Genomic DNA, 14905 nt, shown 5'->3' on the forward strand with positions numbered 1-14905 from the left:
CATGATACACATTTACATGTAGAATTTACGTCCATCCCCTCCCACCCCCCTCCCCCCCCAAGATCATCGGCAATGATAAAAACACCCCTTTATACGAATTTGAGTCATGCTTATCCGATGTAGCGAGCCTGGATGTAATCGGCCCAGAATGGCAGGAGTAGCGTGACAAACAAACAAACAAGAAGAAGACGTGCAGAGCACGCCACTTGCAAAATCCATAAAACAAATTTGACCTCAAAAATAACTGGTGGTTGAATTCAATGACCAAATATGTAACTCTTCTTCAAATTTCAAGTGAATCGGATAAAAATTGACAATTTTAGAATTTGGCCTATGTTGATGTTTAGGTCGACGTTGACCACAAAAATAATTGGCAGGTTTAATTCAGTGACCAAATATGCAACTCCTTCAAATTTCAAGTCAATCGTATGAAATATGACAATTTTATAAAGTTAGCCTATGTTGTCCTTTTGGCCTATATTTACCTCGCAAATAATTGGTGGTTGAATTCAGTGACCTGATATGCCAATCCTTTTGAAATTTCAAGACAATGAGATGAAAATTGAGGACTTTCGAAATGCCACCTTAGTTGTTGACCTTGGGTCTATATTGACCTTTTGACCTCAAAAACAATAGGCTTCTTCCTTATGACAAACTCTACCTGTGGTGAAGTTTTGTGAAGATCGGTTGAAAATTGTGACCTGAAGGCGATGACAGACACAGACAGAATTGCCCAACCAATGTACTTGGAAAATCTTCGATTTTGCAAGTAACAAACAAACATACACACACACCAGTCTGTGAATTTTCGTGAGGATAACCATGACATCGGTCAAACTCATGGATGTTGGAAATTTGGTGCAAAACCCTCGTTATGGTGTTGTAAAAATAATTTCCCTTGGGGTTGCTCGGCCCCATATCCAAACCAAACCTGGAAATTACCGTTGGTGACAGATCTAATTAGAGTTTGTATAAGTTGGAAACTGAAAGAAAGATTTCTTCACCCTTCCTGATGGATGGCGTACGGTGGTCTCAATAGACCATGTCGCTAAATTGGTGATTGATTGTGTGGAGTCCACCCCACGGTCCACTGTTCCAATACATACAGTGCCTTCAGAAAGTATTCACACCCCATGACTTTTTCACTTTTTGTTGTGTTAGTCTGAATTTAAAATGGATTGAATTTGAATTTTTTGTCACCGATCTATGCAAAATACCTCAAGACAAAATTAAAACATGTTTTTCAAATCTTTTTCCAAATTAATTAAAAATGAAAAGTTGAAGTGTCTTGTGTCAATGAGTATTCAACCCCCTGAGTCAGTACTTTGTCAAAGCACCTTTGGCAGCGATTACAGGTTCGATTCTTCTTGGGTATGTCTATATCACATTTGCACATCTAGATTAGGGGATTTTCTCCCATTCTTCCTTGCAGATTTGTTCAAGCTCTGTTAAGTTGGATGGGGAGTGTCTGTGAACAGCAATCTTCAAGTCTCCACAGATTCTCAATGGGATTCATGTCTGGCCTTTGGCTGGGCCACTCATGGACTTTCACATTATTGTTCTGAAGCCATTCCAATGTTGCTTTGGCTGTCTGCTTGGCCCTTGGGGTCATTGTCCTGTTGGAATGTAAACCTTTGCCACAGTATAAGGTCTTTTGCACTCTGAAGCAGGTTTTCCTTAAGGATTTGCCTGTATTTGTTCCCTCTGTCCTTACAAGTCTCCCATTCATTGTTCCCTCAATTCCCTCTATCCTCACAAGTCTCCCAGTCCCTGCCTCTGAAAAGCATCCAGATAACATGATTATGTTGCCACAACCATGCCTCACGGAAGGGATGGTTTTAGATAGGTGATGAGCTGTGCTCTGTTTCTGCCAGACGTAGCGCTTTGCATTCAGGCCAAATATTTCCATTTTCATCTCATCAGACCACAGAATCTTTTGCCTCATGCTCTCAGAGTCTTTCACATGCCTTTTCAAAAACTACAGGTATGCTGTTACGTGCCTTTTTTCTGAGGAGTGGTTTCCATCTGGCCACTTTCCCATAAAGCCTAGATTTGTGAAGTTCTGCAGAGACTGTGTCATCCTTCCGGCAGGTTCTCCAATCTCAACCAAGCAACTCTTGTTCTGTCAGAGTGGTCATTGGGTTCTTGGCCACCTCCCTGACCAAGGTCCTTCTTGCCCAATTGCTCAGTTTGGTCAGACGGCCAGCTTTAGAAAGAGTCTGGGCAGTTCTATATCATTTCCATTTCCTAATGATGGAGCTCACTGTGGTCTTGGGAACTTTCAACATGCTAGAAATTGTTTTATACCCTTTCCCAGATCTATGCCTCCTCACAGTTCTATCTCAGAGTTCTATGGACAGTTCCTTGGACGTCATAGTTGAGTTTCTGCTCTGACATGCACTGTCAACTGTGGGACCTTATATAGAAAGGTGTGTTTTTTTTTCTAAATCATGTCCAATCAATTGAATTGACCACAGATGACTCCAATCAAGTTGAAGAGACGTCTCAAAGATGATCAAGGGAAATTGGATGCACCTGAGCTCAATTTGAAGTCATAACAAAGGGGATGAATACTGTTGCGGATCTGAGGTTCAAGTTCAACCACGAGGGGAAGTGCTCTGGTCCCTCCCGAAATCCTGGTCCTGAGGCAACTGGGCACAAATAAGTTTGTGCTCTGGCAGGTTGTTAAGCAACCACAAGCACAGATTCATACTGCCAATTTAAAAGGTTACACTTCCTCGCGTGATACCTTACGTGTGGACGGCCACACCAAAAGGGGAGGGGGTCCCATACCCTCGATGTATACTCTAATTACGCTCGGCTGCACCGGATCCGGTGAGGAGCTGCAAGTACACACCGGCTCGTCAGAGCAAACGACGTGGGGGCAGAACTGCCCAGCTAAACTGCATGTGGACTGTGCTGGACCAATATGGAAAAAAATATGGCGAGCTGGGTACGTTTATAACAAGCAGGTTTATTATTAGCCCCCGTTGTACTTGGTCGGAAACGTGGACTTATGGACTTTGTCTCTATTTTCGTGTCTGCATCCACAACCATATCTCACACAGGTGTGGACTGATTTTATTTGTACTTGGAACAAAGACAACATATTATGGCTTACATATGCATGTCGTTTATTTTTTTTTCAAGATCAGTTCCAAGATGGCTGACTGGTGGCCTTTTTGTTGCAGATGTGTCCCCCAACCATTTCAACAACATGCATGGTCCGATTTTGTTCAAACTTGGCACAAGCACAGTACACAATTGCATACACTTGCACCTAACTTTATTTTGTGATCTGAAAAAGAGATGGCTAACTGGTAGACTAGTGGCCATTTTAGTTGTTCAAAAAAAAAAACCCGGTGTCCAACACGTCCTCCACTATCGGACATGCATTTACCGATGTTATTCAAACTTGACTCGCAGATAATGAATTATGGCTTACATATTATTATGGCGTGGTGTGTCCATGGCCATATTATGGTGCCATATTATGGCGTGGTGTGTCAGGGAATTATGGCGTGTCCATTTATTTTGCGAGGTCAGATCAAAGATGGCCGACTGGTGGCCATTTTGTTACTTAAATGTGTCCCAACCATTTCTCAGACATGCATCGTCCGATTTTGTTCAAACTTGGCAAAAGCACAGTACATTATAAAGATGGCCGCCTGGTAGATGAGCGGCCATTTCAGTTGTACATAAATATGGGTTTGCCCTTTAACTCCATTCAGCAAAATTACTAACACGGGGGGCTATGACATTTTATGTCTTTTTCTTTTTTGTTTTACTTGTTAATAAGGGAATGCATATATTTGCAAAGACACAATTAAGGACACAGTGCAGGCTTGTACTGATGTAATGAACTTAAACACTTAACTTGTACAAGGACAGGCACCATCAGAAACACACCCCGAGGAAAGTTAGAGAGTATGAGAGAGAGAGAGAAAGCACGAGGTGTTGGTGACCTCTATTGTACATGTCGCGGCTGACGGGTCCACGTTTCCCAGTCACTTAGGTCGGGGGAGAGGGGAGGAAAACTGAGGATGTCTCAGGTGCATGGTCAGAGGTGTGATGAGGTGCAATACAATGCATATGAGGTGCAGAGAAGGAAAGATGGAAAGAGGTGCGTGTCTGTGGGGTCGCTCTGAAAAGAACTGTTGTCCGGACTTGCCCTCGCCGATTGCTCTTTTGCGTCTCGAAACAGAAGACGAGAGACATAACGTGAGGGAAGATAGCTTAATCATGACATGTAAGAAAGTCTGTAAATGTAACTGTGTTTCGGATTGCCATAATCGATGTGCTCAGCATGACTCATGTATTTCTCGCTCTCTCAGCACTCCGCTCCACCTGCTCAGCTTTGCCCTCCAGCCCTGTGTCATGCCGCTGACCTTGCCAAAAGCAGATGTGTCTCTACAACAACCCAGAACTCAACTAAACTGAACTCCTTCGCAGGGTATTTTACAGACGTCTGGCGAGGGACGTCCCAAATATTAGCCTCACCTCTGCAAGGACTTGGTTCCGGAAATGGCCCCATTAGCTTCTGCATCTCGCTGCATGAACTGCATGAACCACCCATTGGTGCTGGGAGCTGAACAAAGAATTAACAATTTCTCAGCACAGTGCTGCAGTCAACTTGTCCTGAGCTTCCAATCAGAACAGCATCCACAGATAGAATTCCACACTTTTGCTGCAATAATTTGACTCATACTCTGACAAGGCACTTGCATCACAAACACACTGAGGAACTGTTTGGTTGATTTATATTTTATAATATCCGATGCAAGTCATTTTGAAGTGGTGAAGCTGCTTCAATATTTGGCTTTGTCTGTCTGTCCATCCGTCAAAAACGAAGAAGAAGAAGAAGAAGAACCTTTCAAATCCACCGTGTTTAATTCTAAAGAATTCTGAGGGTTCTAAAGGGTAATTCTAATGAGTTTCATTTGTTTCTCGGCTTTGCCTAGTTCATATGAAAAAATGTCAAACTGAACCACTTCCTTCGGACATGGGTGCGGTTTTTTTTAATTTAAATATTATTAATAAATTAATTATTTATTTTTAAAGAAATTACTTCACAGCTTATGATGTGTCTGCGCAGGATGTGGTGGAGTTAGAAAAGGTGTTGTGCTGTTTATGTCAAGCAACAGCACAACCTGGAAGGTTTCCTGACCTCCTTGATCACCCTGACATTTTGCCTTGCACCCTGGGTAAGTGCTCTTCATGTTTGCTGCAGCCATTCTTTGTTTGTTGATGCTCCTCATTACTCCGCACATGCGAAGCGAAAATCAGGGTGAAGCAATTGGTTCACTTTGTCTGTCTACAGACATTATTCTCTGATTGTAGAACAACTTTATTTCAATTGAACGTTATATTTTGAACGCTGGAGAGCACCGGAACATGAACCTGCAGTTTACAGCAGTACTTTGGCAATTAACTTGGCAAATTGTACAAAATTTCATCCCGAGTGCACATTTGCAGAGAGGAATAAGGGAATTTTTTTTTTTTGTCTGTCTGGCAAAATTGAAAATCGTTCCAAACAGTAAACTTATGGTTTTTAGGGACATCATGAAGGACACGAACAGGCATGAATAACGAATGTAACGTATTAAATATGGTGCAGTAAATTATAGTGCATAAACGGTGGTAAACTTCTGAAAAAAAAGGTTTATTTTTTGTTGGTTTTTTTTTCCTGCAGCCTTTAAAACTTTTATTTTATTTTAACTGAATTATATATATATATATATATATATATATATATATATATATATATATATATATATATATATATATATATATATATATATATATATATATATATATATGTTTTCTCTATGTGTATGTATATACAGTATATATTGTTGTGGTGCTGGGTTCGGTGGTGAGGACAACCGCTAGATGGAGCAGTCGGGCCATCTCGTACCGGAATTGCAGGTCGTAACCTCCGGATAACTCCAAAGGTCACGGGTCCCTTAGTGGACCGTGGACGCCAATATTTTGATGGCGTGGGTAGGGTTAATTGTCTAATCCCAATTTACCGAGGTACCCACGCCGTCTAACTACCGGGGAAGCCACACCCTTGGCCGACTTTGTCCGAACCGAGTCGCTGTACCGACTTGGATCCAGCATAACCGAGCGGGGATTACCAAAGCCTGCCGGACCAAATGAACAATTTACGGCACAAACGGCCTCCCTATTTCTCAAGCCCGAACCATGCAAGGCCAATGAAAGAAAACACGGACAACGAAATGGAACATTTAACGGGGGTTTATTTTACAGTAATCGGGAAGGGAGACACAGAGCGGACTTAATCACAAATATGCAGGCAATGTACAGTGAGCAAAAGCACTTAATTTCTACTTATTGGACGGCACCACCACAGACACACACACACCAAAAGAAAATGGACCCCACCGGCTCTTTATTCGGTCCTCCAGCCGAGGAGGATAGTTCAGCTGGAGGGGCCAGAGTCTGGTCAGGTACCTGGCCGCCTCGTGCGGTTACACCGACTCCAACCCACCACGGTGGGACTCGAACCCATGACCCGGAATCCAACGAGCCCATGATCCTGGCCACCACGAACGACGATATGAGCACCACGGTCCTGGCTGCCATGACCACCACCACCACCACCACAAGGAACCGCGGAAAAGACCGCAGATCAAGACCGCAGACGACGACGACTACTGACCAAAAGACCAAAGGGCAAAGAGCAAAAAGCCCAGACGATGACAACGTCTACTGACGACAGCTCGCCGCTTTTCTTATCCCCCCCCCCCCCCCGCGGGTTGAGGGACCCACTCTGAGGTAACTCTCCTCCGAATTGGACGAGGGGTTGTCCGGCGATCAGTGGCCTCCCCTCATTGGACGGGACGAACACTCCATCTGGCTGGGGCGGAGTCGGCCCTGAGGTGATGAGCCTCCTGATTGGTTCGGTGGGGGAAAATGGTGGCCATACATGATTGGAGGAGGTCCGGTGGAAGGGGGCAATGACCACTCTCCCCCCCGTGCGTGTCTGAGAACCCAGACGGAACAACCAGGGGAGCACCCTATTCCTCATCCACCCTTGTAGCGGGGAGGGGGGGATCTCGGGCCGGCCGCTGTCGATTGGACAAGCTCACGGTGGGCGGAGGGAACCTCACCCCTGTACGTGACACGTTGCATGTGGGCGATGGTGCGAGAACGAAGGATTGATTGGTTGGCGTTGGGTATTGCAAAAATCTAACTAGAAAGAAACTTCGCAGCGCACACATGTAATTCCCTTTAGACATAGGGAGGGTTCTAACTATAAACACATACTTATCGAAATAACTGAACTGCGGGGACTTTGGCTGTTGTGTGCAAATGGCTGCCAGATTCGTAACAATATATATATATGTATATTCTGATGAGCCAAAACATTACAACCACCTGCCTAATATGCTGTTGGTCCACCATGTGCCGCCAAAACAGCACCGACCCGCTGAGGCATGGACTATACAAGACACCTGAAGGTGTCCTGTGGTATCTGGCACCAAAACATTTGCAGCAGATCCTTCAAGTCCTGAAAGTTACGAGGTGGAGCCACTGTGGATCGGACTTGTCAGTCCAGCACATCCCACAGATGCTCAATCGGATTGAGATCTGGAGAATTTGGAGGCCAGCGCAACACCGTGAACACTTCATCATGTTCCTCAAACTATTCCCGAACAATGTGTGCAGTGTGGCAGGGCACATTATCCTGCTGAAAGAGGCCTCTGCCATCAGGGAATACCATTGCCATGAAGGGCTGTACCTGGTCTGCAACGATGTTTAGGTAGGTGACACGTGTCAAATTGACGTCCACATGAATAGCCGGACCCAGAGTTTCCCAGCAGAACATTGCCCAGAGCATCACACTCCCTCCACCGGCTTGTCGTCTTCCCACAGTGCATCCTGGTGCCATCACTTCCCCAGGTAAACGGCGCACACGTACACGGCCATCCACGTGATCTAAAAGAAAATGGGACTCATCGGACCAGGCGACCTGCTTCCACTGCTCCAAGGTCCAGCTCCGACGCTCATTTTCCCATTGAAGGCACTTTCGATGGTGGACAGGGGTAATCATGGGTACTCTGACTGGTCTGCGGCTGTACAGCCCCATACACAGCAGGGTGCGATGCACTGTAGACTGTGACACATTCTTCCCGTGACCACCATTAAAATTTTCTGTGATTTGTGCCACAGTTGACCTTCTGTCGGTTCGGAGCAGATGGGATAGCCTTCGTTGCCCTTGCGCATCGATGAGCCTTGGGTGCCCAACACCCTGTCGCAGGTTTGTGGTTTGTCCCTCCTCGGACCACTGTCGGTAGGTACTCACCACTGCTGACCGGGAGCACCCCACAAGCCTTTACTTGCAGTTTCAGAGATGCTCTGACGCAGTCGTCTGGCCATAACAATTTGGCCCTTGTCAAAGTCGCTCAGGTCTTTACTCCTGCCCATTTCTCCTGCATCCAACACATCAACTTCAAGAACTGACTGTTCACTTGCTGCCTAATATATCCCACCCCTTGACAGGTGCCATTGTAACAAGATAATCAATGTTATGCATTTCACCTGTCAGTGGTCATAATGTTTTGGCTCATCAGTGTGTGTACTTGAAACATAAATCACCTTTTTTGACACTGAAAAACCTTCAGTTTAGCAGTACTTGGACAAAATATTACAGCATTTTCCACCATCTTGACAAATCAAATATGCCAATCGTTCTGTCAGCGTTGGAGAATTTCGACATTCAGACAAAGTTGCGGCTCTTATGAAACGTAGATCATGCTCTGAAACGCAAAGCAGAAGCTTAAAGCACCTTTCCCACCTTTCCGGCCGGAAGGCAGAGCTGAGCAGGCCGATAAACGAACGAAACTTCCTTTTTCTCCAGACTGCGTGGGGTAAGGAATTCTATGAACTTTTAGTATTTTATCATATGCATGGTTGTGCTGATGTGCACATCACCATCGCAAAATTCACGCTTCAAAATCCAGCTCAATTTTGATTGTTCCACAATTTTGCCACTGCTTTTTTTTTTTTTTTTTTTTTTTTTTTTTTTTTTTGTGACTTACAAAGGTCAACCTGATCTTAGCTGTTCCATCAACATATTGTTTCAGGTTCGCCTCCGGTGGGGGTCATGAGGGGAATTCTCAGACCCACCACCCGGCTGATGACCCTGAAGCTGACGAATGACGGATTGCTAAGAAACCACAGACACTGTCTGCGATGCTTAACTTCAGTAGGGTCCAGCGACCAAATCCTGCTTTACCTTCCTGGCAAATTAATCACCCCAGATAAGGACTGTGCTTCCCCAATGCTTCACTGTTATTAATGAAAACGGCCGAGTGAAACCGTAAGTGAAACGTTTGCTCTGGCAAACCACAACAAAACGGTGGTGTGAACTCCGTCACTTATCACACACTATGTTCTAACTAATGGAAAAAGACAATCAGGCAATTTGGGAAACGGTTTATTTCATTTCACAAAAAGGCACCGAAAACAAGGCAAACAGTGTCTCTGAAGAAAGTTCTACCCTGAGCACAGAAGCCCAGTCTTGGTCAGTCATAGGTTCTACAACATAGGTCCCTCAGTCATTCTGGGGAAATGAGGTGAGAGGGAGAGAGCGAGATATTGGTTTGAGGCATAGTTAGCCTCTTGCATATATATATATATATATATATATATATATATATATATATACACACATATATATATATATATATATATATATATATATATACACACATATATATATATATATATATATATATACACACACACACACACACACACACACACACACACACACACACACACACACACACACACACACACACACACACACACACACACACACACACACACACACACACACACACACACACACACACACACACACACTAAAACGCAAAAGAAACTTACCACTTGTTTGAAATGTAATAAAATTGTCACAGTTCAAAATAATACAAACCAACAATTGCAAATTGAAACATTGGCATTTTATTGATGATATGTCAAGTTTTTGACCAAGATACACCATCTCATAATTTTGTTCTGCAGTACAGAACAGCACAGGGTGCAATGTCAGTCCCCTTTCAATAACGTGTGTGGCCACCGTTGTTTTGGATACAGGCTGTGCATCGTCAGCGCATACTGCCTTACCAGTCTTTGAATGGATTTCTGCTGGATTCTGTCCCACTCAGTCCTCAATGTCTGAAGCCATCTGACTTAGGACCATCTGCCTGTCCTGCCTTGCAGTGGTGACTCTTGGCCTCCCTGATCGAGGTCTGTCATCTGCAGAGTTGTGGAGGGTGTCTCTGTCCACCAGGGCCGATATCATCTGGTGTGAACAGCCAAGGCGACGTGCCACCTCACGGTAGCTCAATCCACCTTGCAGTATGCCCAAGGCACACTGCGGTTGATCCCTTGACAATCGTGGTATGTTGATTGAAATGCCCATTTTGTACTGGCCTTTTTAAGCCAATATCAAGACATCACGTGCAGCTCATTAAAATCATCCCATACCCCTTGGATAATCACTGACAGTCAAAACGGCTGTTCAACAGCTGTGCTATAAAGTGACCATTGAAGGTTCAAGTGACCATCCGTGACCGTTTTGTCTGATAGTGAAGACACGATTGTCCACAAATAAGTTCACACATTTACTACACGCAGTGTTATTGTTGATATTTAAATATTTAAAAGGTGGTAAGTTTCTTTTGCGTTTCAGTATATATACAGCCTCCGACACTAGCCAACAGGCTTACTTACCAGCAGGGTTGAGGATGTATTACATAATGCAAGGACTGCCATGGCCAGCATGTACAGGAAACCTTTGCTGCTCAGTCTGCTCGCCAGCTCTCCACTGCACCGCATTCACTAGCTTGCTCGTCCTCGCAGGCTCAGTCCTTGTTTGTGGATTTCTCAGACGCACCAGCCTTGCAGCCCTCAAATCTCCCGACTTACATGGGTCCTGGAAGTGGTGTGGCTCGGTGACTGAGGAGCGTAGTGGCATTCTCGAATGCTGCTTTAGCCTCTTGGAGCTCTGTTTTGTGCTGTTGGAATCCACCGGAGGGCTGTCTTCCCATTGTGACCCTTCCTGTATCTAGGCGATGTTCATTGGCTGAATACAGCTCTTGCAGCTTTGAGTCCACGGTCTTTTAGGCCTGCTGTGCCACTGGTTGTCATGTTGTTTGTGCAACGTTTGTTGTTGGTTCTGTAATTTAATGTTGAGTGTTGTAAAGCCTGTATGGATTAGCTGTGGGGATGAGGGGAGGGAGGAGATTTAGATGGAAAAGAGAAGATCACAAAGGGGTTTGAATGTTTTACACAAACACAACGGATTTCCCCTTTCTACTGATATTAGGGTAGATGTAATTAGGCTAGACCAATATACTACAGATTTCACTACACTCAGGCTCCCTTGTTGGTATGCGCCTCCCCGGGTCTCTGAGCACCCGTCACAATATGATAACCCTACTCGAGCATGAATCACAATTGAACAATGTCTGACTGCAAATTGTCATGCTGATGCTTCATTTGTGGAAGGGTTGTGTTGTGCCATCCAGTGCAGCTTTTCAGAAGGGGTGTTAAGCTGGCTATCCCACATGCTGGCATTTTTTTTTTCTTATAAGATCCAGTGGTCCTTTTTGAAAATGGGGCTCATTGTATGCTGGTACGCTGCCTCGAGTTTAATACCATATGCAAGTTTGTTGTAGACTGGTGTGGATCTCAAATCGATGCTGAGAATGTCGGTAGAACGTGTTGAAAATAATAATAATTTTAATAAGAATGAAAAGTAAATTTAATAGAATGCATTAATTTATGTGTGGATACAGCACAAGCAGTGTGGGCCAAATGGCCTCCCTGTGTTGAGGCTGCATTGAATGTATAACCTTACAAGAATCCATTCATACTTGGGCTATGTGTTCTGGGGAAATGCGAACCCTCGTATCAGTATTAATGTTTTCTTTCTTTCTTTATTTATTTTAAAAACATTTTTCTTCTCGAAATCTTCCAGTACATTTGGCTCCTATTAAATGTATTTTGGCCAAAGTCCAAAATTGCTCATGTTCTTTTTTTTCTCTTTTTTTTTTTTCCCCCAATTTTATTTGCATAATGACCTGTTTATCACCTTGTCCAAATCTCTCCACATGTTTAGAATTGCTGCATGCGACAAGTGAAGCAGGAAAGCAAAATGGAGCGTTGTACTGTATGGACAAAGCGGATTATTCTGTTGCCTCCAGGCAGCTTGGTCGAGGTTTCAAATGTGAGATGGTGCGCCTCATCGGCAACCTGTGCTACAAGAACAAGACAAACCAGGATAAGGTGCATGCTTCAACCGTGCTGCTTTTGTGTGATGCATGCAACAGGGCTATTGTTTCATTGTTGAAGCTTGCGTCTCTGTAACATTGTATTTTTTTTTAAATGCAATTATACTTCCTCTGTGAAGTTTCGTGGCATCGTGGTTAGTGCGCTCACATCGCAAGCGAGAGGACCATGGTTCGATTCCTGGGTGAGGCCAAATTTTGGTCAAATTTCCTTCATCAAAATATCTTTTTACTGCACAGTTAGGATCCTGGTTTTTGCTTATTGGTCGATTATTTTCCAGAGTAATGGCTCGGTCAGTTTGGATAGGAAGTGGTCTGGTCCTCTATGAGATTACTCACCATCAATTTTTTACTTCTTGATATCTCAGTCATTGCGCTATAAACAAATTCATGTATCCAGGTGTTCACATGTCATGTGTGAAGGAAGTGCCATCTTCTACTCTGAAGGGCAACCATTATATTTCTTATTGCAGTATTTGTCTCATTTACATATTGTTTTGACCAAAAGTAAACAGTTCATAGCTGATCATAACAATAGAACAAAAGTTGAGCTGTTTGGCATTCCCATCCGAGTACTTATCTCATGTTGCTGGGATCCCAGGTTCAAAGTATTCTGTTTTGCTTTGTCCATTGTGTTCTAATGCCCTTGTAATTCGTGTAAAAGTACACTGGTATCTCCTGTTCTTGTCCAAAAAGATTTATCTAGATGCCTCTCCGTGAGCCTTTGATCACTGCAGAAGCAAGTGCCCAAGCGCGAGGGAGGTCTATGTGCTAAGCCCTCACTGTTCTCGAGACAACAAACACAACGAGCCCCTTCCCAAAACCTCCACCACCCCTCCCCCATTCCCCGATGCTACTTCCCACGGGGCCTACACTATCCTTGAAAAGTTTGGTCAGGATCAATTAAAATGGTTAAATAGATTGACTCTCCCTAACTAAATATATATAAACCCTGAAATATAAAACTACCCCTTAAATATATAAATATATTAAAGCTACTACTGTCTTCTTTTTATTTTTTTCATCATTAACCCCTCATGGGGCCTACACCATTCCAACCAAGTTTTGTGGCAATCATTCACACTGTTGGAGACCCCCTCTATTTAAATTCCCCCCCCTCCGAAATTGAAAAATAAATAACAGCCAATGAAATATTTTTCGAACCATAAATCCCTCCTGACACCCCCATTAGATCTGCCAAGTTTGGTGGCCCTACAATGTTCTGTTCTCAAGATGTATGCCGGCATGAGAAAATTCCGCAAATTTATTCACCCAGGAACGTTCCTGAGTTAAGCACAAATCCGTTGAGAGAAAAAATAGGAGGTATGGGGGGGGGGGGGTTAAGTCAATTGTTAGGAGTGATTTCACGCCGCCGACGATCTTTATAAAAAAAAAAGTATTCCGAGGTCCCTAATACAGATTCCCGGCACTCTGCACTGACGTCATTGCCAGATTCATTAACATAACATTCGGATCACCTCGCCGCATTACTCCTGAAACTGTCACAGCAGCATTAATCGAGCTAGAGGCGTGGTGTTCCGAGTGTGCAAGGCCAAGGTCGCTTCTAAAACATGGCCGCATTCAGTAGCCGCAGGCTGTCCGGGATTGTGATTCTTGTTTGGCTGCACTAATTGACAAGACGTGCAAGAATTCCTGGAAGTGGGAATGGCTGGAGCGTATGCCATGCGATACAGTGGCTTGTGGGCTTTCATTCAAAAGGTAGCCCAGCCAGGAAAGGCTGTATGCACGTGGTGCTCAAAGGAGATTGTTTATGGAGGACGTGGGTACAAGTCATTGGAATCCCATGCGGAGAGCAAGAAGCATCGTGATATTCAGAGAATCCGGGCATCCAATTACAGTCTTCCTGGTAAATATAGCCTTGGGCTTTATACATGTACAGTTATCAGTATACATGTACACAGTAGACATCTATGCTGTCAATGTAGTGTAGTGTGGTGTGGTGCACTTTCACTACAGTAATAAATTATGTTAATTGGCAAGCAAGCCACAACTCAGAATTGGGTCAATCTTGTTTACCACCAATAGCACCTGGCAATGACTAATAGTCTGAGGCTTAGTGTAATCACTGTACCGGTCACTGTATTCACTTTCTGAAGCACGTATTATAAATGGTGATTGGCTTTTCTTTTTTTACTCTGCATTGGCTTTGGGTTTTGCTTTTTCTCCAGGTGTTTCCTCACCTTCTGCTACCTCTCGCACTGCTGCTTCTACTGCCCCCATCCCCTGTACACCGATGCCTGCTGTACCAATAGGGGACAGGGTATCCAATGCTCAAGCCATGGTCCTTGCCTTCCTCGCACAGCATTCCCTACCATTCAGCCTTGCCCCTGAACTGATAAGCCTGGCCAAAGTACTCAACCTGGATGCAAAGGCCCTTGGTCAGCTCACAATGGACAGGACATCTGCTTCCTACAAGCTTAGGTTTGGACTAGGACATACCGTACATCACCAGTTGATATCAGCACTGCAGGGGGAATACTTCTCTCTGAACATTGATGAGTAAACAAGCACAAACCATCAGAGGGTCTGATGTGTCCTGGCCAGTTACTACAGCCCAC

General features: G+C 44.2%; 1 protein-coding gene across 1 annotated transcript in view; it reads left to right on the forward strand.

Moving 5' to 3' along the window:
- Positions 1-14905, forward strand: part of ATXN10 (ataxin 10) — a 95378-nt gene that overhangs the window by 46626 nt on the left and 33847 nt on the right. The window contains exons 8-9 of the mRNA XM_085897388.1: positions 5096-5204; positions 12158-12324. Of these exons, the coding sequence (XP_085753514.1) occupies positions 5096-5204; positions 12158-12324 (276 nt within the window). The remainder of the gene's footprint in view (positions 1-5095; positions 5205-12157; positions 12325-14905) is intronic.

This window comes from Eptatretus burgeri, chromosome 10 (genome assembly GCF_056783735.1).
Source record: "Eptatretus burgeri isolate ZD-2024b chromosome 10, Ebu_testis_v1, whole genome shotgun sequence".
Lineage (NCBI taxonomy): Eukaryota > Metazoa > Chordata > Myxini > Myxiniformes > Myxinidae > Eptatretus > Eptatretus burgeri.